The following is a 24,309-nucleotide window of genomic DNA, read 5'->3' as shown; positions in this document are numbered from 1 at the left end:
CATAGTTTAAATAGGCAGTCATTCTATGTTTATTTGTGACAATATGCATGTTAAAGATACAGGAAAATACAAAATCCAGAAAAGAAGAATTTGTCATTTGAAATACGATAAAATGACCCGAGTCAGGATTGGGGACCCTTTCCTGTCTACTTATTGTCTTTAAAATTTACAAATGTCAAAGTATGTTACGAAACGTGTTTCAGGCGTATCAAAGTTTAAACCTGGTACCGTTGATAACTATTTACACCACTGGGTCGATGACACTGCTAGTGGACGTTTCGTCCCCGAGGTAATCACTAGCCCAGTAGTCAGTACTTCTGTGTTGACAAGAATATCAATTATATGGTCATTTATTTTTTAATTTACTGTTATTTTTTTTTAAATACTAAGGATTTTCTTATCCCAGGCATATATTACCTAAGTCGTTTTTGGCACAACTCTTTTCAATATCTGTTTCTCAATTAATGCTGTTCTACGGAAGCGTATTAGCGCCACACATATTTTTTTTTCTTCCTATGTTTAACGCAAACCTTTGCGTTATAACGCAAACCTTTGCGATATAACTCAAACCTTTGCGTTATAACGCAAACCTTTGCGTTGTAACGCAAACCTTTGCGATATAACGCAAATCTTTGCGCTATAACGCAAACATTTGTTTTATCTTATTTCTTATTTAAGATTCAAAGGAAACAGTAGTTATTAATGGAGGAGGCTGTATATAATAAAATTTATCACCTTTGTAGTATTTGCAAAGTTAACTGCTTGAATAATTAGATCATATCAATAACTAATAATGAGCAGAATAATATAATAAGATGTGGTAAGAGTGACAATAAGAAAACTCTCTATCTAAGTCACTATTCGTAAAAGTAAACCATCATAGGCCGAATTACGGTCTTCAACACGGAGCATTGGCTCACACTGAACAACAAACTATAAAGGTCCCCAAAAACGATATCTAAGTTACTACTAGTATATATATTACAACGAAAATTGAGTAAATTGAGGTTATACCTAAGAAAAAAATCAACCCTGCTAATATAGCTATAACCGAATATAAATATACTTCCAAAGTAAACTCTCGTTTGAGAACTGTGTAAAGTAGGTTAGATTCAAACAAGCTACCCTTTGGCAATAAATGTATAGAATGAAGATGTTTTATTAATAAAATTATGTTCTCTCTATTTAAATTGCTACCCAAGCATCTTAAAAATACTTCATTATATTGAAATGAAAATTCAATGACTTTCTATCAAAGAATCTTGATATTCTGAAATTTAAAAAAAAAATGTTTCCTTATTAATAATTCATTTTAAAGCAGAAGGATCATTTTGCCTATTTGACTTGGAGGTTTCACAATTGTATGACATTATTTTTGATCTTTCAATTTTAATATGACTATATACTAAACTATATCTATTTTCTTGTTAAATTATATACTTTTCTGATGCACAAATCAGTCTTAATTTATGTATAATTGCACTTCAATTATTCCATTATTCTTATACATATTTATTATAATGATTTGACCTTGTATGTATGTTTCTTTTTTTTATCTACTAGTAAATCACATCCGAAATGAATGTCAGACCGACATAATATATACAAAACTTAATGAATAATTGCAATCAAGATATTTGCGTTATAACGCAAAGGTTTGCGTTATAACGCCAATGTTTTCGTTATATCGCTAAAGGTTTGCGTTATAACGCAAAGGTTTGCGTTATAACGCAAATGTTTGCGTTATATCGCAAAGGTTTGCGTTATAACGCAAAGGTTTACGTTGTAACGCAAAGGTTTGCGTTTTAAAGCAAAGAAAAATAAAAAAAAATGTGTGGCGCTAATACGCTTCCGTACTGTTCATCTTTGTTCTTGTTTTGGCTTTCTAAATATTTTGATCTTAATGTCACTAATGATTCTTATGTAGACGAAACACGCATCTGGCGTATCAAACTATAGCCTGGCACCTTTGATAACTATGTTAACATTACAATAATTTATTCCATGACCCATAATGTGGACACAGATATACATATTTTATGGTATATAATGATAACACAAGATCATATTGTTTCGTCCATTCCTTAGAAAAGAAAAAAAAGTTATTTCATCTTTAATTTGGTGATCATTTTCTCAATGTCTGTAAGGAGAACGGGGCGTTCTGACCACTTCAAATCATATAGGTCTGTAAAATTACAATCAATTAAAAATGATACGCCATAACAATTTGATTCAATTCAAGCTTTATTATCATATAAATCAATTTATATGATTTGTGATTAAAACCAACAAAATATAAAGTATACCATAAATGAAAAGGAACGGCAAAGCAGATCGAATTGACGATCCGAATAATCAAATACGTGTGTATACAATGTGTGTATTTGTGTTTTAATGTATTTGTGTGTTTGTTACGTACTTATACACTTATTAACTAAATACATAAATCAATGCAATAATACATTTTGCATGCGTTGCAACATAAAAGAATCATTATATTTTTACAGCCCTATTTGAATCTGTGTCAATATTTCACAGGTTTCATAAACATTTTGAAGGGTTTAGGACGGAGGACAACTCCGGTCCATTCTCGTTCCATTGGTAAGTTGTTAACGTCTTCCGGTATTAACTCAAACTTCTGTAGTATATTTGTTGTAATCAAAAGAATAGATCTCTCTGCTTCTATTCTTCCTGGACATTTACGTTCACCTAAAAATAAAGACAAATACATATTGCTATTTGGATTCTAATGAATTCTGGGTACAATTTTCTGATGGATTCTGGGTAATAATCAAGTTCAAAGATATGTCTGCTTTTTCTCTTCCTGGACAATTGATACGTTCATTGAAACCTGTTAGCAAATTTTGATTTATCCAGTGATTTGAATTAGGCTATGATCTTTAAACTCCATCATCTTCTGATATCATCGGCAACTACTTGCTGATAATATCTATAATACTAAAATTACGAGGTCCAATTTGTCAGCCGTCATCACGTAAAAACGATGAATCAAAGAATTCAACTTTATATATAACTAATATAGTACAATGGTGTTGATTAAAAATTACACCACTCTAGGCCCATTTGTTTTCCTTTCCACGTAATTAATATTGCCAATAATTATGAAGTTCCGGATCGAGTCCGACACCGATACCAATAGTATATTCACCTGTTACCTATTACCTTATCTGTACGTTCCGCATCAGACAGGCGCACCACCAAACAGTGTATTTAGAATTTTTCTGTATACTGTTATTACCAATAATTGATAGGTTCCAGGTCGACGGGTTCAAACAGAAAGATTTTGAAAGCAGAGAAAACTGTGCACCTTATACATGTTATAATCGGCATGACTTTATCAGATGACAATACCAATACTAAAATAAGGCATACGCATAGTTATATATCAGTCACGGATCCGCGATATCACGGGTGTGTTCTAGTAATATTAAGAAAAGGAGGTTTTGGCCAAAGTTGATAATACACCAACACAAATAAGGATATAACCATATGGGAACGACCATTTAACTACACATGGTTGCGCCCTACTGCAGCATGAGGATAAAACACAGCCATCAACAACACAAGGGTATCTATATAATTTCAAAATCCTTCACAGTCGAAATAGTTGTCAACAAAGTATTCTTTTTATATAAGAATATTAAATAGTATAATTTTCTAGTCCGAATCTCGACCTTGTTTCAAATTGACTATGATGATACAAAAGCTTCTCACAAGTTATCGCCTTTAAGTTATGTTCCTGAATTATGTCTTCGATGGCAAATTTGAAGAAATCGAGTATGTGTCCAAAGTACACGGATGCCCAACTCGCACTATCATTTTTATAGGTTCAGTGGACCGTATTTGTAGGGTCAAACTCTAATTTAACATTTATATTACAAAGATGATATCATGGAATCTAAACTTCGCAAGAATTTTTGCAAGGTTTTTAATTATGTGAATAATTCAACAAAGTGAGTATCGCAATAATAAGAACTTGCATTGGGATATTTTTAAAATCCAAATAATTAATCATTGGCACTCATACCACATCTTCCTATATCTAGGACAATTGTCTATACGCCTTTTTTACAATTATATATTTTTTCTTATATATTTACCAGTGCCAAAAGGAAGGAAGCCATCTGTCTGTGGTTCTGTCAATCTATCAGTCCATCTATCAGGATTGAATTCGAGAGGATTTTCCCATACAGCAGGATCGATTTGTGGGTCATTCAAATCATAAAGAATGATAGACTTAGCTGGAATAGTATAACCGTCCACTTCCATATCACGTTTGTTGGTTCTGTATATGGAAAATACGACTGCAAAACAAAATATCACGTGATACATTTTAACGTGTCAGATTCTTAAAGATTTTTTAAAACATTCTTAAAGATTCTTGAAAACATTCTTAAAGATTCTTGAAAACATTCTTAAAGATTCTGGAAAACGTTTGAAAAGATTCTTGAAAACATTTGAAATTTAGATTCTGAAATGGAATAATACAGTATGATTCTGTGTTAAAACTTTGCGTACAATGATCTACAAAAACTCAATTTCACTTTCTGTTCTGGAAATTATTACATTAGCCAATGCAATTTCAGTCTACACAGTTTTAAAGGTGTGTTTTAACCTAACAAAATCAGAGGGTCTCGAAGGGTCTTTAAAATAGAAAGTAGAATAGATTCAGATCCTTATTTGGACAGCGGATGAGTATTTTTATAAGATTATGGTATATTAATAATGTGTACATATACATTGTAGCATGTATACATATGAAGTCAGGGGTTAAGAAATTTTGTAATAGCTCACTAGCCCAGGGCTAATTGGTAGCATGGTAGCAGGATTTTACTAGCCCTGTTGGAAGAACTACTAGCCCAACAAAACTGCCATGCTAGCCCTAATATGCATTACAAATTCATAGTTTGCTGCAATAACCATGAATTCTATAAACTTAACAATTTTTTTTATCCATTGTACAGAAGATTTTTGCAAATTGGATACCCAAAACTTATTAGCAGATATATTCAATTAATCGATAATGGAATATTCACTGTATATTCTGATATAATTTAGAGTTGACCAAATCCGGAGATGATACAAGTCTTGACCACTGCTATACATTGGTATATAAAAGGATTTGTTGTACATCATCACGTTTGTGTAAAAGAATTATCAGCTGGTTAAGTATGTAATGCTCCTATTTGTTTTCAGTTTTAAAATTCTATTTATTAAAATAAATTAAACATGTTAAATGACCTCAAATATTTATGTGAATACATATTACCATCCATAGTTTGTCTTTTATTATCAAGATTATAATTGTTTTATAAACGAAGTACATTAATGTCCATATTTACATTTATCACAGGTTTTGAAATTGTGGGCTATACATAGATTACAACCTGAGCACAGTCTCTAAACTGAAACTGTATTTGTTATTAATTTTATTTCTTTAAAAAATCGAATTCATTTGATTATCAATGGTTCTGGAGGCTGCTTCACAGTATGTAAACAAAAACAAAATGGCGTCCATAACATGTGCATTTATATCTGACAAAAGTCAGGTTTCTGCTGTCAAAAGGGATTCACATTTATATTACAATAAATTAATCAGAAGAAGGTACAATCAGGTTGCATAAGCAATGTACAATACCACTTCCTGTACTGACACATCGATATTGAAAGTACGGGATCCACTCAAAGTTATTTGTTCTATTTTAAAACTTGTACAAAATCAGTTCAAATTCTAGGAATCCCGGATGACGTAGTCGACTTTGGGGGCCTTTATTGCTTGATGTTTAGTATGAGCCAAGGCTCTGTGTTGAAGACTGTACTTTGACCTATAATGGTTTACTTTTATAAACTGTGACCCAAATGGAGAGTTGTTTCATTGGCACTTTTGTAACAGTATAGGTTAAACATATTTATTTATAGTGGATTGGAAAGCAAGTTTTGCAACTTATATTAATCCCTTTCCACTTTGTTACAGTATGCTGACAGACATTTGTGTATCTCAGTATCACTTTACATAAATTAAGTACTTCATTCATGACAGATGAATCTTTAGCCTGGTTTAAGGCATCAGTTAACTTTAAGAAGTATTTAATACACAAATTCCTTATTCTTTATACATTTAATGTTTGTTTGTTGTCATTGTTCAATTATATTCTTTTAATTTTAGGCACTGAGATCATAACGATCTGATTGGCTAAGATAGAAAAGGGATGAGGGGATTTTCCACTTTCTATTTTGGAAACGCGAAGAACTTTTTGTAACTAGTCCGTCGGGCATATTGGATTACAAGTTTTGGTTGCCCGAGGTCTAAATGTTGTAGCACCGGGGGTCGGGCTAGTGGATTTCTTAACCCCTGGAAGTTTTTGATAAAATATATTTTTGTAATTCAACGTCCCTGATACAGAATCAACCGTTACAATATTTGGCATTTAGGTGAACGTTTTTAATCTGTAATATTTGTTTTCAGCTATGAAAGAGGGACTGCAATTATATATATAGATTCTTACATTACAACCAGTGGATTATCAGATTTAACCAATCGAGAAAGTTAAAACTTTAAAACTGATTAGTTAACTATCGGGATTGATAAATCTAATCAACAGTTACTATTAATAATCTGTTTCTCTAATGATTATCACTGAAATGAATTTGCACTTTTGATAATCGAAAATTTCTTCGAGTGCCTTAGGCCACATTTCACAGCCAGCAAACACAAATCATTTTACACTTAAGATTTACAATAACCATTGAATATATAAAGTTAAAGCATTCATACGGGGTTTTGCTATACGTAGTACTTCTCTAATAGTTGACCTGTTATATAGTAGTTGATCTCTATATTCTAACGTCACTGTACTCTTTCCTTTGCATACCTACAAAATATGTGGTTACAGAGTTATTTTTCTTATGTGTGAACTTTCACGCATTTTGAGTTATCTCCCTTAGGTGTGAACTTTGACGCATCTTGAGTTAACCCCCTTATGTGTGAACTTTGACGCATTTTGAGTTAGCTCCCTTCTATGTGAACTCTCACGCATATTTTTATCGGGGATTGGGTAAATTGGAATTCAATAGAAAGGATTGGTGATTTGACCCAATTTGAAAGCCCCAATATACTCTTGACAAAAGTCTAAAGCAAAAGAACAGAATATACATGTATTACGTATTAATTTCAGTTTGACACCCATAATACTCTTGGCAAAATTCCAAAGGAAAAATAACAGAAGAATGTTAATTTAAACGTCGATTTGTATTTGTTTACCCTGTGTAATTCTTCCCTGCATTTTCTTTGGACATCCGGGTATTTCAATAGATAAAACACAATTATCATCAGTGTGGCTGTCAATGAGTCGACCGATCCAGTAAACATATCAATGATAGTCTGGAACATATTAGCTTCTGAAAAAAAGGTCAATGGTTTGTTTGGAAATGAAGAAATTCTGTATTCGTCGAAAAGCTGTATTGTTTACCTTAGAGGGTATCACCAGCCCAGTAGTCTAGTCAAAACTTCTGACATGAATTATGATTAATATGGTCAACTTTATAAATTAACTGTTTAAAAACATTTCGAATTTTTGAAATACTAAGGCTTTTCTACCTCAGGAATAGATAACTTAAGCTGTATTTGGCAAAACGTTTGGTCCTCAATGCTCTTCAACTTCGTACTTTTTTTAACAACTTTTTTTGGATTCGACCGTAACTGATGAGTCTTTTGTAGACAAAACGCGGGTCTGGCGTAAATACAAAATTAAATCAAGATATCTATGATGAGTTTATTTAGTAAATTGATTTCAACAGCAGTTATATGTATATTAATTAATGGTTTGTTTGGCAAGTCATTGTTCAATTTGGTAACATATATTTCCTGTAGTTCTTGACCTTCCCCTTCCAGTAACAGTCATTTGGTAATTAAAAAGGATACGCGTGTTGGAAAATTGACAAAATGCGTTGTTCTAAAACTAACTCACTTGCTTGTAAAAAGGATCGGCAATTGTTTTTCATTATCATGATTATGTCCAAATATAAATTATGACTGTTATTTTTTATTTATTATGTTTTTATTTCTACCAACATAATAGTACTATAAGCAACACCAAATTCATACTTTATTAATCTTTCAGTTATTCTAGCGCTTCTAATTTCCTCTGAAGTTTTTTGTTTTACACATATGTAAGAGTTCTGAAAAAAACATTTCATATCATCCCTCGATTTTTACGATCATGACTTGAACAACTTTACGGTAAATCTCCTATATGCCTGTAGTTCTTTATTTGGTTCATAACTTAGGCCGCTAGTTTTCTCGTTTGGATTGATTTAATGAACTGAGAATGGATTTTGGGATTATGTCAAAGAGACAACAACCCGACCAAAGAGAAGATAACGGATTAAGGCCACCAATGGGTTTCAACGCAACGAGAAAATCCCGTACCCGGAGGTGGGCCTCAACTGGTCCCTAAAAGAATGTGTACTAGTTCAGTGATAATTAGACGTCATACTCGACTTCAAAACATATAAATGAACTAGAATTACAAAATATACAAGATTAACAAAAGACAGAGGTTCATGACTTGGTACATGTTCATAAATGCACAAGGACTAAACATGTTTAGTGAGATCTCAGCTCTCCCTTATACCTCTAGCCAATGTAGAAAAAACAACTCAGTCATACGCACAGTAAAACTCAGTTCAAGAGAAATAAATCCTAGTCCGATGTCAGAAGATGTAACAAAAGAAACTAAGCAAAATGACAACGATTCATAAATTAACAAAGGACTAATAGCAGTTACTGTCATGCCAGCTCAAGACCTCAATTAAACTGAGTGAAACTTTGTTTAAGGTTATGTCTTCGTCATATGAGTGAAAATGAAGCACAATCCCACCCAGTAGGGGTTTGGTATCATAACCCGTGTCACGTCATACTGGTTTTAGATCCTATAAGTGACTCAGTATTATTACCAAAATATGTCATCTTTTATGACCTGACAACAGTATCATAACTATATCTTTCTTTAATAAGTCTGTTTAAAGGTTTGGAAAGCTTTTGAGAAGAATGTCGACATTTTTTTTGTGTACTTCTTATTTGTACGATAGTAAGATGATTGCAAGGGGAAACAATATTATATTCTATGCATGTACAAAATAAAATTGTAACCTGATAAAGCGCTGTCCTTTCTGGTTTCCTCTGATAGGTTAAGATAGAAATCTAGAAAATCCTTGGGAGACTTCGGACTATGTTCCATTTTGTGGTCCTTCAATTGTTCTCTTATATATTCATGTAATTTATCATTTTCTGCAATAACCTCTCTTACCTGTAAGTAAACAGTTCAAGTAGAAATCACCCGGCAACGTAATTTGTAAATGACATGTTACCTTAAGGGTCTGGATTGGTTTTACATAATTTGAAAATGAGGAGCGAAAGAAGACCGATGAACAGTCAAACTCATAGATCGAAAACAAACTGACAAGGCCATTTATACTTAAAAAGAAAAAGGAAAACAGACATCAATAGTACACAAGATACAACATAGAAAACTAAAATCTAAGCAACACAAACCCCCACAAAACAACTTGGGGTGATCTCAGGTGCTCCAGAAGGGTAAGCTTATTGGTACAAACAATCTTATCGACTGTCTGTAGGAAAATAAGTTTGAGTAAATGAAAAGTATACATAATACTTTATTTTAGACCTATTATTTGAATCGAAACCGATATGTCTTACATGTATGTCCTACTCTGAAATACATTGTGTGAGGCACTGAAACAGCGAATACCATATCAAAAGTCCGATTTGTCACAGCCTGTAATCAACCTTTAACATTTAAAGCAAGCACGCTACCGAGTTAGTTGTAAACAAGAGTGTGTCCGTAGTACAAGGATGCCCGGGGCCCACTTGCACTATTATTTTGTATGTTCAGTGGACCGTGAAATTGGGGTCAAAACTCTACTTTGGCATACAAATTTGAAAGATCATAAATTATCATAGGGAACATTTATTCTTAGTTTAAAGTTGATTGGACTTTAATTTCACAAAAACTACCTTCACCAAAAACTTTAACCTGAAGCTGAACAGACAGACGGACAAATGAACGGACGGGCAAACGAAAGGATGCACAAAGCGGACAACTTATTGACCCAAAGTGGGGCATACAATGGGAACCTAGCTTGCCCTTGCCTTAAGCTTCAAATTAAACCAATTGTCGCTAACTGAAAATAATAATACCTGAGACTTTGTAAAGAAAGCTAGCCAACTGAAGAAAGTTTCTTTCCTGCCAAGACTTTGACCATGTTTAAACACATAAAGGATCCTAGCATACAGTGTTTTAAACTCCGCGTCACTGTATTCAAATCTACAAAAAATATAATGTGCACTAATATGTAGTATATGTGCTAGCGCTTGAAGCAGGAACCTGCTGTTCAGCGATATTATATAAATAAGACCGTTGGTTTTCCTGTTTGAGTGGTTTTATACTAGTCATTTTTGGAGCCCTTAATAGCTTACTGTTCGTTGTGAGCCAATGCTCCATGTGGAGACAGTATTTTGATCTATAATGTTTTGCATTACAAGAAAGCATCATTTTAACATCCAGATGAAGAACAGCAATAAAAGCGTTCTCTTTTGCTTGTTAATAAAATTAAGAATGAAATAGGAAAATTTGTCAAAAAGACAAAAAATCGCCCAAAGATCAGAAAAAAAAACAAAGGCCACATATTGGCCTCTAATTGGTCTTCAACAAAAAGAACAAAATCCCACACCCGGAGGCGGGCGTCGTCTGGCCCCTTAAAATAAAGGTTAACTTGTTCAGCGAAAATAGATGGCAAACTAATAAATTGTTTTTGTAATACATGAACTGATTTCGTTTAGCGGATTGATACATCATATCCTCGGTTTTTTCTTTCTATAAACCATCTCTTTCACAATTATATGTGAGTTAATTTTCAAACATAATCACAACATGCCTTTTTCTGTCTGATACAATGGAAACGTAATCCTCATATACACACGAAGGTCTTTTTTCAAACCTATTGATTGATTGAATACATCATACACCTAAATGGCTAAATGATGTACGGTACATGTAGAGAGACTAGTGTAAAAGGCGGGAAGAATATACTATCACCGAAACAATAAAAACACATAGATTATGTAAGGTATGACCAAAAGGGTGACAGGCGGGGAGAATAGACTAGCTCCGGAACAATAGAAAACAAGCAGATTCTGTGGGTGACCATTCTGTGATGTAGAACGACCAGGGCGAAAGGCAGTCGGGAAATATAGTGATACTGGAACAATATAAAACACACAGATTATGTAATGTAGGACGACCAGGGTGAAAGGCGGGAAATATAGTGTCACTGGAACAATAGAAAACATATAGATTATGTAAGGTAGGACGACAAGGGTGAAAGGCGGGAAATATAGTGTCACTGGAACAATATACAATTATGGCCCGTTGAAGAGGTGAATATCCAAAATTGTCAACACGAGAAGGTATTTTCATTGATGGCGCAGCCCGAAGTGAAATAACTTTTAAGGGTTGACAATTTTGGATATTCATCGACTCTAAGTTAAGTAGGACGACTAGGGCGAAAGGCGGGAGCTATAGACCCTCACTGGAACAATAGAAAACACGTAGATTCTGTAAGGCAGAACGACCAGGGTGAAAGACGGTAATAATAAAGTGGCATTGAACCAATAAAAACGCATAGTTTATGTTAAGTATTGCGATCATGGTAAAAGGCGGGAAATATAGACTACCACTGGAACAATAGAAAACATGTTGATTATGTCAGATAACGCAACCAGGGTTAAAGCCGGGAAATATAGACTGGCACTGGAACAAAAGAAAACACATCGATTCTGTAAGGTAGGACGACCAGGGTGAAAGGCGGGAAATATAGACTATATACATAAATAAGGCCGTTAGTTTTCTCGTTTAAATTGTTTACATTGTCATTTCGTAGCCCTTTATAGCTGACTTTGCGGTTTGGGCTTTGTTCACTGTTGAAGGCCGTACGGTGACCTATAGTTGTTAATTGCTGTGTCATTTAGGTCTCTTGTGGAGAGCTGTCTTATTTTTATAGCACTGAAACAATAGAAAACACGTAGACTCTGTAAGGTAGAAAAAATCAGGGTGAAAGGCGGGAAACATAGAATAGAACTGCAACAATAGAAAGCACGTAGATTCTGTAAGGCAGGACGACCAGGATGAAAGGCGCTGGAAATATAGACTGGCTATAGAACAATAGCAAATACGTAGATTCTGTAAGGTAGGACGACCTGGGTGAAAGGCGGAATATATAGACTATAGTACTGATACAATAGAAAACACATAGACTCTGTAAGGTATGACAGCCATAGTAAGAGGCGGGAAATATAGATTAGCACTGGAAGCATACAATATGCCTTTTTTTTTTGGTGTAGGGGCAGACATATATACCTCTGGCTTTCAAGTATTTGGCTTTTATCCTTATTGATAAGTTAAAACCAGAAAAGGGCGGCAGACGCATAACATTTATTAAGTGTTGTTTTGATTTTTTTATAATTTGATCGACATGACTGAACTCATATACTGAAACTTTGTATTTTAATATATGTGCTGCGTCAGATAGAAATAAACCTTATGCAAATGAATATCAATCTCTAAAAAATCTCAATGGAAATTCTTTAACTGTTTGAAAGTTTAGTTGTAATAAGAACCCTTCAAAACAGATCTTTAATTTCGTATTTGAATGTTCCAATATCGATCAAGTCTTATAAATGTACATGTATACGTGCACTTGCATAAGGTAGATTTTTATCCGACGCAACTCATACTAGTATGATAAATTTACCTCTTTCCGAATGCCATTATGGCGCCAACATTTAGTACGCTGGTTCTTAAATGTTCAAGTGGATCTACTGCATTGTCAGGACTGAAGCACTTACACAGTTCATTGATTTCTTCTGTTAGCTGAAGTTCCATGTTCTTCTGGAAAAATTCCCCGCGTTGTGCTTGCATAATGAGTTTATATAGTTCAATATACTGATGTCCATTAGCCATTATAATTCCTAGTAAAATTCATAAAACTGTTCCATTATTTTGAGATATCCTACTTTTTTTTTTAAAGTAATCAATTACGAGTGCATGTGTATATATAATCTTTGCTAACATGTTCACGGGAACTAAGACTAAAAGCTTAATTATTTTTGTATAATCATACTTTTGTTTCAAGTTTACAAACATGTGTGAATAAATTCTTTGCGAACATGCACATGTGATTATGATGGTTCAACGCATTAAAACGAAGACAAGAACCATAATTTTGATATTTAAGTTAAACAAAAGTATAAATAAGACGTTATCATCCGTGGCTTTTATAGTGGTGTTGTTGGTAATTCGGTATTTGTTCACATACACACAAGAAAAGACAGGGTAGGGTATATTAATAAGTTCTTGACAAATGTGATACACAATCTTGTCAAACCAAATCAAGAATAGCGCTTTTATTAAAGATCTTCATAAAAAATTCATATACATGTATAATATATGACCGAAATTGTAAAACTATAATTTTTTCTGAAATTTTGGAGTCCTACGTTACGTTCTCTGGGTATTATATGTCTGTATTTGGCTACAATTCACCGTTTCAAAAATCTAATGCATTCTGGGTAATATTTTCAAAAGTGTACACCAAAACGTTGTGATTGGTTGAAAACGTCCGATACAATGAAATTCCAACCAATGACATAACGATACTTTCATTTTAGGGTACGAACAATTAGATTACCCATAGTCCTTTAATATTTCTGGAACGACTAATTGTCTGTATCATTTCAAAGCTTGATATAAGCATGGTAAAGTAAGTGAAAAACCGCGAATAAGTTTATTTGAATCTTGTAAGAAAAGCAGAAGAATGTATCATATACTATAACAGTGAACATATTTTTCTAATTCTATTAAGATGCATGCATGGTTCATAAAAAAAATAACCTTTGTCAAATGGCCTCGGTAAATACAATAACATTTGATGTATAAATCTGTGTTACCACATTAGCAAGAGTATCAGTAATATGAGGCAGGCATTACCTGTGAATGGGGACGAAGTTTGTTTAAATTATTTTTTTTGTATTTTAAATATTTGTTAAAAAAAAGATACGGAAATACCGTAACGTTTCCGATTTTGGTTCTGTTGTTAGGGATTTTACTTGTGACGTTACTTAAGTTATGACGTCATGTTCAATGTAAACAAAGAAACGCAATGCATCAGGTAGGCCTAACGTTTATTCATACCAAAGACAAAGAATAATTAAAAATGAAATATTGGTATTGTGTTCCTTGAGTTCCTATATTATACTAAACTAATCAAAGTCTCACAACAACAAGACCGGAAGAAGGGAGTAGAGTTATGTGTTCTGCGCAGATCCGGAAATTAAAAAACACGACAAAAAAAAATTGAACGATTTTGAGTTCATTAGTATACTGAAAAATTCGGGAAATTTTCCCGATTTTTTTTTTATTGAATTTTGTACTGTAATAGGGGACTTCGTCCCCATATAATTAAATTATAGAACTCGCGATCGGATTTCGTTATACATGTACTCTGACTATATGACCCATATGGAGCCGGTATAACATAATCAGAGTTCTATATTTTAATTAGAATGGTAAAAGTATTTGCATGTTTTGTATTTCTTAATGCATTTCCCTAATTGATATTAAAGCTTATATAACTGACCTTTTTGTTTGGTGATTACTCTTGGACAAAATAGCCAGTCCGGTCTGTCCGTAGAAATATCGCCATCTTCAATCCAAAATTTCGTTATATTTTTGTGTCCAGAAATGAAAACGATGGTCAATTGTCCAAACTGCAGTTTATAAACGTTGCCATACTTCTTTTGTAACTCCTTTGTTAGTTTATAAAAGTCTTTGGCTCTACTAATCATTAGAAGATTTCCCAATATTGGCCACGCCCTTGGTCCAGGGAGGCTAGTACTTGATCCTGCCATTCGACGATAAACACAGTAAATTGTGAGGCTGCAGACTGACAATGCCAGTCCCAGAGTGGTTATGCTTTCCATTAAAAACCTACACAAAACAACCGAACAAAATTAAACCTCTAAGGGAGCAACCAATTAACTTCATTTAAGGGGGTATGATTTTCTTTCTTCATCAGAAAACCTTTTAACGCAACGCGTTATTAAGTTTTTCGATGTAATTAATCAGGTTATTTTTTTCAAAACTTATCACTATAAGGTATCGGGGGAATTTACTTTTAAAATATTCGTTTTGTCATCTGCTTCACCAGAATATTCCCCCCCACACACACCCCATGAAGTTAAATGGTCGTTCCCTTATGATTATTCATAAAAAAAACAATGACTATCAGTAGTAACTGAATTATTATTACTTTGATTGATTGCTGGTGTTTAACGCAACTTTCAATACTTTTTTGCTTTTTTTTTGTGGTGGTCAGTTTGTATTGGTGGAGGGAGTGCCCGGAGATGACCAACAAACGATAGTGATACAGTATTTCGACTAGTTAGACCACGACTGAAGTAATATGAATACATGTGGTTTTACAGTGACTTTCTCTGTTGGTTCGATTTGTCCGTGCTTTCAGTGACGACGTCTAAATTTCTTTCATCTTTTCAAACTTTTACAGCAATAATACCAGATATATAGGTCCTGCAGTGGTATCTTTAAAACGATTCCTTTCATAAAGCTGGGGTCACACATTCACGATTTTTACTGCCGTCCTTGACAGGACCATTCCCGATTAAAATTTGTCAAAAGTCTGACCAAGATCGTGTGAATCGTGGATGGAAATTCGATTTGTATCTTTCGCCAGGTAAAATTCGACCGAGTCTGTCACGACTGCGTCCCGATTCTACCGAATGTAATCCGACAGAGATCAGATAGTGACAAGACAGTGAACCGACGCTGACGGAAGTTATCCGTTCGAAAACTGTCGGCATAATCTGGATGATCGGGTACTGTCGGAACGTAATCCTATCACGGTCCGGTCTATCGCATTGCAAACGGCTTTGTCTGGTCTCAGTCGTATTGTATTCTGTTATTGTCGGGACTTCTCCAGATTATTCCCGTTCCACAGGACACCGTCCCGAATACACAGAACATTGTTAGGAATTCGATCCGATACAGCAGAATCTGTCACGACATAGGCACGATTGTAATCCGACTAGAAAAAATCGGCTGAGTTTCCCCGAATGTTACGGGACGCACCTAACTGTCGGGGTGCTTTGCCGAACTATTCGGACCCTTCCCGACCAGTAGGAATCTGTTACGAACTAAAACGACTGCGTTCAGACAATAATAGGACATTCCAGATAATTGAGGATACTAATCCGACTTTTTCACTTTTCGTGTCGTATCGCTGTCTGATCTCAAACGGGAGCAATAATCGGCAATGTGTGAACCCCGCATTACTAAAAGCTCTGAATACCGCAGTCCCACTAGGCCACGATCGCACTACGATCAGTGAAAAAAATGCAAATTTTGATGATCGTAGTACGATCGTGTAGATCTCAGTAAGGTCGTATCACGGTCGTGGTGAGGTCTTCAAGATCGTGATGAGCGTGGCCAACTTTGAACATGTTCAAAACAATCGTGGTGCGGTCGTGGCGAAATCAGGTCGTAGAAGAAGCTTAGTGAGAGTGCAATAATGTCGTAGTAAGATCGCAAAGGTCGATGTGCCATCGTAGCGAGAGCGTAGCGAAAGCGTGATTCTATTCGGAGAGACTGCGATACGACCTAACTACAACCATCACGTTCTTACCACGACCCAACTACGCTTCCACTACGACAATACCACGTTTACACCACGCTGTTTACGACTAAATTACGATTCTAGAACGCCGTTGCCGTCCTCATCACGCTCTTCTTACGATCTGACTGCGTTCATACTACGACCATCATTCTCATTGTCATTTTCACATAAAATATATTAAGTCTCTCCAGGTTTTGTGTGTCTGTATGTTATTAGGACTTCTTGTCCATATGCTCTAACAGCTCAATTATGACTCTCGTTTTTATATATAGATTAGACCGTTGGTTTTCCCGTTTGAATGGTTTTACTGTAGTAATTTTTGGGGCCCTTTATAGCTTGCTGTTTTGAGTGAGTCAAGGCTCCATGTTGAAGATGTACTTTGAACTATAATGGTTTACTTTTATAAATTGTTACTTGGATGGAGAGTTGTCTCATTGGCACTTATGCCACATCTTTCTATATCTATTGATAAATTTGAGTCATCTCTGCTATCGTTCACTAAAATGTCGTCATTTGAGCTTTATGGACCAGCAATAGGTTGTAATTTAGGTTGGATTGGTTGGTCCGAAATCTCTGCTTCATCGGGATTCGTTAATATCAGAGCTCCCTCTGCCTCTACATCAACCCCTACCACCACGCCCAGTTGTTCTAGTAGATTTTGGTAGCATGACTATCTACGCATTAATCAGAAATAGAAGGAATGGAACTGTATTGATATGGAACACGATGTTGACGTTATTGCTGAGAATGTAGTAAGATCGCGGTATGAACGTAGTATAATCGTGGTAAGGACGTGATATAATCGCAGTAGAAGCGTGGTAAGATCGTGTTGCAATCGGATAACTCGTGGTATGGTCGTAGTGAGAACGCGATGAGCGTAGAAGGATCTTGACTAGCGTAGTGAGGTCGCAGAATAAGCGCGGTGAGAACGTGGTATAATCGTAGCGGGATCGTTGTAGAAGCGTAATGAGGACGTAGTAGCATCGCGAAAGCAACGAAAATTTACATTTTCATGCCGATCATACCGCGACCTCACCACGATCTGAATTTATTTTAGATCCCGGTGATCGTGGTGCGATCGTGGTCTAGTGAGACTGGAGCTTAAAGCAAACACGTATACAGGTATGAAAAGGGGTCCTTAATCGCTATATTTTTGGTTAATTCATTAATTTGTCAGGCATTTCTTTTTTCTATTCACACCCAACTTTTTGTCGTACTATATATATATTATATATATATATGAAGACCGACAATTTTTAAAGTTTTCCTTTTAATCTTTATTTAAAGTTTATATTTAAGGTTTTCCTGTTTGAATGGTTTTACACTTGTAATTTTGGGGCCCTTAGCTTGTTGTTCGGTGTGAGCCAAGGCTCCGTGTTGAAGGCCGTACCTTGACCTATAATTGTTTACTTTTATAAATTGTTATTTGGATGGAGAGTTGTCTCATAGGCACTCATATCACGTCTTCCTATACATATTTATAAGTTTTATTGTCAAATCAAACTGTTTTTCGATTTTTTTGTTTTGTTATAAAACAAGCCGTATTCCTTTTTGAGATCTCACATTTTGTCAAGTCAGAACAATTTTGAATTGTCTATACGGTATGTATTTTGATCATTGTTAAAGGCCTGCATAAAGTTACAAAGGTCTTTTCGGGAATTTTTTGACTAACATGTATATCATAAATATTGTCATATGACTAGAGATATTTTTAAAAAGTAGTCCACACACGATTCATACAAAATCCAAATTTTTGATACACATCCTTAAAGGCAACACATATTTATTTTTGTCAATCAGATAAAAGGAAAAACTATTTTCCGTTTTCGTCATTTTGTTTTTAACAAAATATTAGAATTTAATTGGAGTTATCTCCCCTAAACAATAGTTTTATGGTGCATTCTATAGAAGTTATATCTCACCTTGTAAGTGTCCATAGAAAAAATAATTTGTTCATTTCAAAATCCTTTTGTATCCTAATTGGGATATACTGCCAATAAATCACATTTTGTAAAATTCATATAAATTATGTACTGGTATTTTAATATCTCTGCTTAATCAGTAAATATTTTGGAAATTTTGTACAAAAAAATCTTTATTAGATTCATGTTCCGGTTTCCTGTTTTTATAGATTTCCTGATAAAAAAATTAGCTTTTGACAAAAAAATAATTATCTTGTCACTATCCGTAAACTATCATGTTTGCAATATTTTAAATAGAGTTTCAAGTTATAAATTTTCCGGTTTTCTATTTTCGTAGATTTCATGATAACATTTCAGTTTTTACCTCAAAATATTAATTGAAATTCATGACATGGAAATTTACTTTTCATATTTCCAAGTACATTATTGATAAGTTACGGAGCTCCTTTTCGAGATATTTAATTTTTTAATTTTTTAAATGGCGGGAAAAGGCTGACACAGACTTTTACCTTTAATATTTGAATTTGTATTATTTGGGTCTCAAATCGAATTTGGTACATGACCTTTTGTTGAATACTTAAGTATTATATGAAAAGAAAAATGGGTGCATGTTATGGGGCAACTTTTACCCTGTATCGTAGGAAATACATTAAGGAGTCCGAACATCTGACACACATTCCTAAAACTGACCTTACTACATCCTTTAATAGCTAGGAACAAAATGAATTTAAATCGTATATTACATTCCCGTAAACGTATCCGTTTCATAGATTCCAGGATTAAAATTATATAGTCCAGTTTTGGAGATTTGCTTTATACACGGGTCATAGTCGCTACTTAACTTCGTCACTTTACAGGGTTTGACACTGAATTCAATCATTGTCACATGCAGTTTCCGATTGCACATGCTGTAAGACAACCAGGACTCACTGGTTCAAAGAGAAAGATTTTGAAAACAGAGAAAACAGTGCACCTTATAATAAGCATGACTTTATTAATACGAATACTAAAAATTCGTGCTAAAAAAAAAGGCGAAGGTACTTAATTTCAGTCACGGACACGCGTTTTAAAATTAAAAAAATTAAAAAAAAAAAAAAATGACCAATTACTAAGTTTGAATCTACGTATCAAGAGACTCGAAATTTCCACCAGCAATGTTAATGACTGTGCGTAATGAAGAAACAAAACGTACCATAAATGGTCCAGACTCTTTTCACAACTAATAAAATGATCAGATTTTTTCTATTTAACCAATCATCTGGTCACATTGGTACTTCGGGACAGGACAATTATTTTTAGCCCTCCCACTTTTTAAAAAAACCTGATATTTCTTGGTTTTCTATTAACATGATTAATTTCAATTACTTTTAAGTTTTTCTGTATTATATAAACATGAATATAGTAGACATAATTTGTATTAGCTCATATTTACTATCCACAGAGATGAAAGATATATATTAGATAGAGAGCAGATACTGCAGTCGATAGTAAACTCGGAATTGATAGTAAAAGAAAATACAAGTTTAATATGGCTAGTATATATTTATGTTCATATAATACATAAAAACTCAAAAATAATTGAAGTAATAGATTTTTTTTTAAAACCCCGGTATTTGGAAAAAAGGGGGAGGGTTAAAAATGGTTCATAAATTATGTCCCCAAGTACCTATGATGAATATAAAACATTATACTTATAGTAACTTACGGGTTTGAGTCGCAGCTGACACCGTGTTAAAGTTCTTTGACGGAAGCACTAGCCTAACACTTAAAAAAAATTTATCTTTTAACAAATATTTTATAATGTTTTCTTTTAATACTTTAGTAATATAAAACAGGAACCATTTATTATTTATTCATGTGAACCTTTTTTGAACTTTACATGTTATAAAAGGGTATAAAACATAGTCGATTAGTTTATCAGGATGTATAAACAAATATTTTTAATTCGAAAAATGGATTTCCTGTATTTAACTTATTTCTGTTTTCATAGTAGGATATTCAAATATTAATTTTCTTATAAAAGTAATGACTCCTCAGTAATCCATTTGATTTGATAAAAGTAATACTGTACATTCAAAATCATTGCGATGTTTTTATTACATGTATTGTGAAAAATGCGACAGCGCTATCTTTACAATGATTCAAACTCGCATTTTGAATTTTTTATTTAAATTTTTCAGGATTTTTCTGAATATCGCAAAAATTAAAATCGCAATTTAGTCTGAAATTACAAAATCGCAATAATAAATTCACGCAAAAAAGAAAATGTTTAAGATATTACCAACCACTTAAATGTAAGAAGAAAGATAACTATCATACGTTTTATTCCACTTCTAAGTAGTGCATTTTAATACCATGTCGCTAGAATTTTCCCAACATTTTTAATGGCTTTCACCCTTTTTTAGTTCGAATTATAATATTAACTCAATCTGTATAAAATTGTGGACACTGTGCATCAAATTTTTACATGCTCCAAAAGTGACTGGGGAATAGAAGTATTGTCACTACAGGTCTTCTTCCGACTGCAGGAATAAAACCTTGCCAAAAATCGAGGGGTGGCCGTATGGTTATGTGGGATATACAAGTACGCAGCAACGTCCGGTCAGAATGGGGACGTTCAATCCGATGCTTGGTGGAGAGAGAGAGAGAGAGAGAGAGAGAGAGAGAGAGAGAGAGAGAGAGAGAGAGAGAGAGGATCTGTGCACGAGCAATATCATTTAACATCACGTTCATTATCTATATGATGTTCTCTCACTAAATAGTGATGAATCAATAAAAACTACGACGATTTTTGTCATTTTTTTAAAAACTTTTAACTATTCGCGGATCGGTGATTAACACCAAGACATCACCGAAGTCTAGACCATCAGTTATTTAAAATTTTCTAATCATGAGACTTGACAAAATTCGAAATTGTAATGTCCAAACACGAATTTCACGATTAAGGAATGACGAGACAGTTACGAGTGTAAAAAACACAAACATTGAACAATTGAAAAGCATGAGGAATTACACTTATAACTTAAACAAAAGACACACGAACGGACACACATACCCCTTGAAAACTAGATGTGATCTCAGGTGCCCTGGAAGGGTAAACAGATCCTGCTCAACATGTAGCACCCGTCGTGTTGCTCATGTTTGAACACATACGATAAAAATTCTAATTTGATAGGTCACAGTCGGGGAAATGGGATGGGATTGTTGTTACGACGTCAGAAACATATCCGATTTCATTAAAAAACGAATGTTTTACAACCGATAACCAACTCGTAATGGATTCCGTAAAACTTATGCAGTGATGATTTTAACTTCACCACTTGGAACTCTTGGTTTCATAGCTTCCTTGTGATCAGCGACGCTCTATCAAGGAAATCATAATAGGAAATACAAGCCCTGGAATATCATGTATGTGAAGTTAGCAGCCGGTTCGTTATTCGATATTCGATATTCAATATCCAACCGGCTGCTAGCAGTCGGTTGGATATTCAAAATTTTGTTGAAAATCATAAAAAGAAAGAAATACTTGATAACATTAAAAACATGATTTTCATAGTTAAGATGACGGATAAGATACGTAGGAACTTATCAAAATGACCTCTTCAAGCTGTTGTAAGTTCTCGTTGTCCTCGAATATAAACCCTTTTCTAAGTTGTAAATTTGTCTTTATATAATATAAATTGGTGTCAATAAAAAAAACTGCTAAATTTATTTTTATACAGGATAATTCTTAAAACAATAAGAAAAACCGCTTACTCTAGAAAACATTAAGAACTATAAATAGACATATTTATGGAACGCCCAAAAAAGAAATATATAGTGAAAACCTACCTGAGACCGCTTAAATGAGGTTGAGACTCCCCTGGTCTTTCAATGACTATAAAAGTCAAGCAAATCATTGACTCTGTATATATGAAGGTTGTATTAGATGGATTTTTGAGAATAACGTCATCTTCAATATCTACGGAGGGCTAAGATTGTCACTTTTCAGTCAAAAAATGTCAAATTTTTAGGACAAAGGGCACAGGGTTATGGTGAGAGCCCCCTGATCTCTCAATCTTTCTAATATTTTACAGACATTTAGTCAATAGGTAGATACAAACGTGACTAAAAGGAATTTGGGTACACTTCCTGTCTTCTATGTTTACGGTACGCCCAAAGTGCCAGTTGGATATTCAAATTTTATATCAAAAATCGACCCGAGACCGCTTAAATGAGGTTGAGACCCCCCTGGTCTTTCAATGACTATAAAAGTCAAGCAAATCATTGACTCTGTATATATGAAGGTTGTATTAGATGGATTTTTGAGAATAACGTCATCTTCAATATCTACGGAGGGCTAAGATTGTCACTTTTCAGTCAAAAAATGTCAAATTTTTAGGACAAAGGGCACAGGGTTATGGTGAGAGCCCCCTGATCTCTCAATCTTTCTAATATTTTACAGACATTTAGTCAATAGGTAGATACAAACGTGACTAAAAGGAATTTGGGTACACTTCCTGTCTTTCATGTTTACGGAGCGTCCAAAGTGCCAGTTGGATATTCAAAATATATAGTGAAAACCTACATGAGACCCCCTGGTCGTTCAATGTCTATACAATTTTATTAAATCATAGACGCTGTGTATATAAAGGTTACACTAGAAAGAATTCCCAGAATATTGTCAAATTCGATATTTATGGAGGCCTTTTATTGTCACTTTTCAGCTACATATTGTCAAACTTTTACATGTAGGACAAAGGACACTTGGCAATGGTAAGAATCCCCCGATCTCTCAATCTTTCTTATATTATGCAGACATTTAGTTTATAGGTAGATGAAAATTAAAACCTTATTCTTGAAGGGGGCAACTATCCCAACTTGGGGTTTTGAGATATTAAACAAGCCGCTGACCACCAATTTGGCAAAGAGAGGGACCGAATGAGCTCTTCAAACTGTGAGCTATTGGATGGAAAAAAACAGGCGTACCGGGTATGATTACCATGAATTTAATATTTGTTGACGATAGGACCGAAAGATCAAAAACAGGGTCTTAAAACATTGAATTGGGGATAGTGGTTTTGGGTGACCTAAATTGATATTATCTTGGATTTTGGGGATAAATACATTGATCCAATAGCTAAAAAAAGATCGATCTTTTCAATTTAATTTTATTAAAAAACAAGCAGAAATGCATGTGATTTTTTTTTTACCTTTTGATAGATGTATGCCTATGGTTTCAGAAAACCAACGCTTAGGGGCGTCCAAACAAACGCTTAGATGTGTTCGAACCATCGCTTAGGGGGGTCATGACAACGCTATAAATAAATGACGTTATAAAAATTACAGACACTAAACAGTGTGAGTCGCTAGCCAGGGAGTTGCAATAGATCAAGCGGAAGATTCAAGCCAGTAACATGCAGCATCACCTCGAGAAGATTATACTCAACCAGGACCTTTCAAAGGTGTTAATCCTGTGGTTGAGGCTCAGCGAGAGGCAGCTTCAGCAATACCAAAACGATTGTATACCTTCCTGCAGCAGTGACAGTCCTCCCTCCTCCACCACCAAAGTTTGCCTACCCACTACCCATTGCACCACCTTCAGACACCATCCTCGGAC

The 24,309-nt window shown here is 34.4% G+C and overlaps 1 protein-coding gene across 1 annotated transcript; it reads right to left on the bottom strand.

Annotated features, from left to right (window-relative positions):
* Positions 1-2,226: 2,226 nt before the first annotated feature.
* Positions 2,227-18,854, bottom strand: LOC139496207 (cytochrome P450 2J5-like). Its single transcript, XM_071284682.1, has 9 exons — positions 18,711-18,854; positions 14,737-15,086; positions 12,853-13,069; positions 10,241-10,367; positions 9,173-9,329; positions 7,283-7,419; positions 6,797-6,893; positions 4,122-4,325; positions 2,227-2,709 (listed from the first exon to the last, which is right to left on the bottom strand). Exons 1-9 carry the CDS (start codon positions 18,743-18,745, stop codon positions 2,525-2,527), a joined length of 1,509 nt encoding a protein of 502 aa, XP_071140783.1. The 5' UTR covers positions 18,746-18,854; the 3' UTR covers positions 2,227-2,524.
* Positions 18,855-24,309: the final 5,455 nt, after the last annotated feature.

Source organism: Mytilus edulis, chromosome 11 (genome assembly GCF_963676685.1).
Source record: "Mytilus edulis chromosome 11, xbMytEdul2.2, whole genome shotgun sequence".
NCBI lineage: Eukaryota > Metazoa > Mollusca > Bivalvia > Mytilida > Mytilidae > Mytilus > Mytilus edulis.
This window is presented reverse-complemented; position numbering and strand designations above follow the sequence as displayed.

Bases quoted from the DNA above. Each gene is read 5' to 3' on its own strand.
- LOC139496207 (XM_071284682.1), bottom strand. From the start codon at position 18,745: ATGAACAAATTATTTTTTCTATGGACACTTACAAG. The intron at 9,330-10,240 runs GTATTATTATTT...GTTTACTTACAG, and splicing joins CTTTCTTTACAAAGTCTCAG to GTAAGAGAGGTTATTGCAGA. The intron at 2,710-4,121 runs GTAAATATATAA...CTTTATTTTTAG, and splicing joins CTTCCTTCCTTTTGGCACTG to GTGAACGTAAATGTCCAGGA.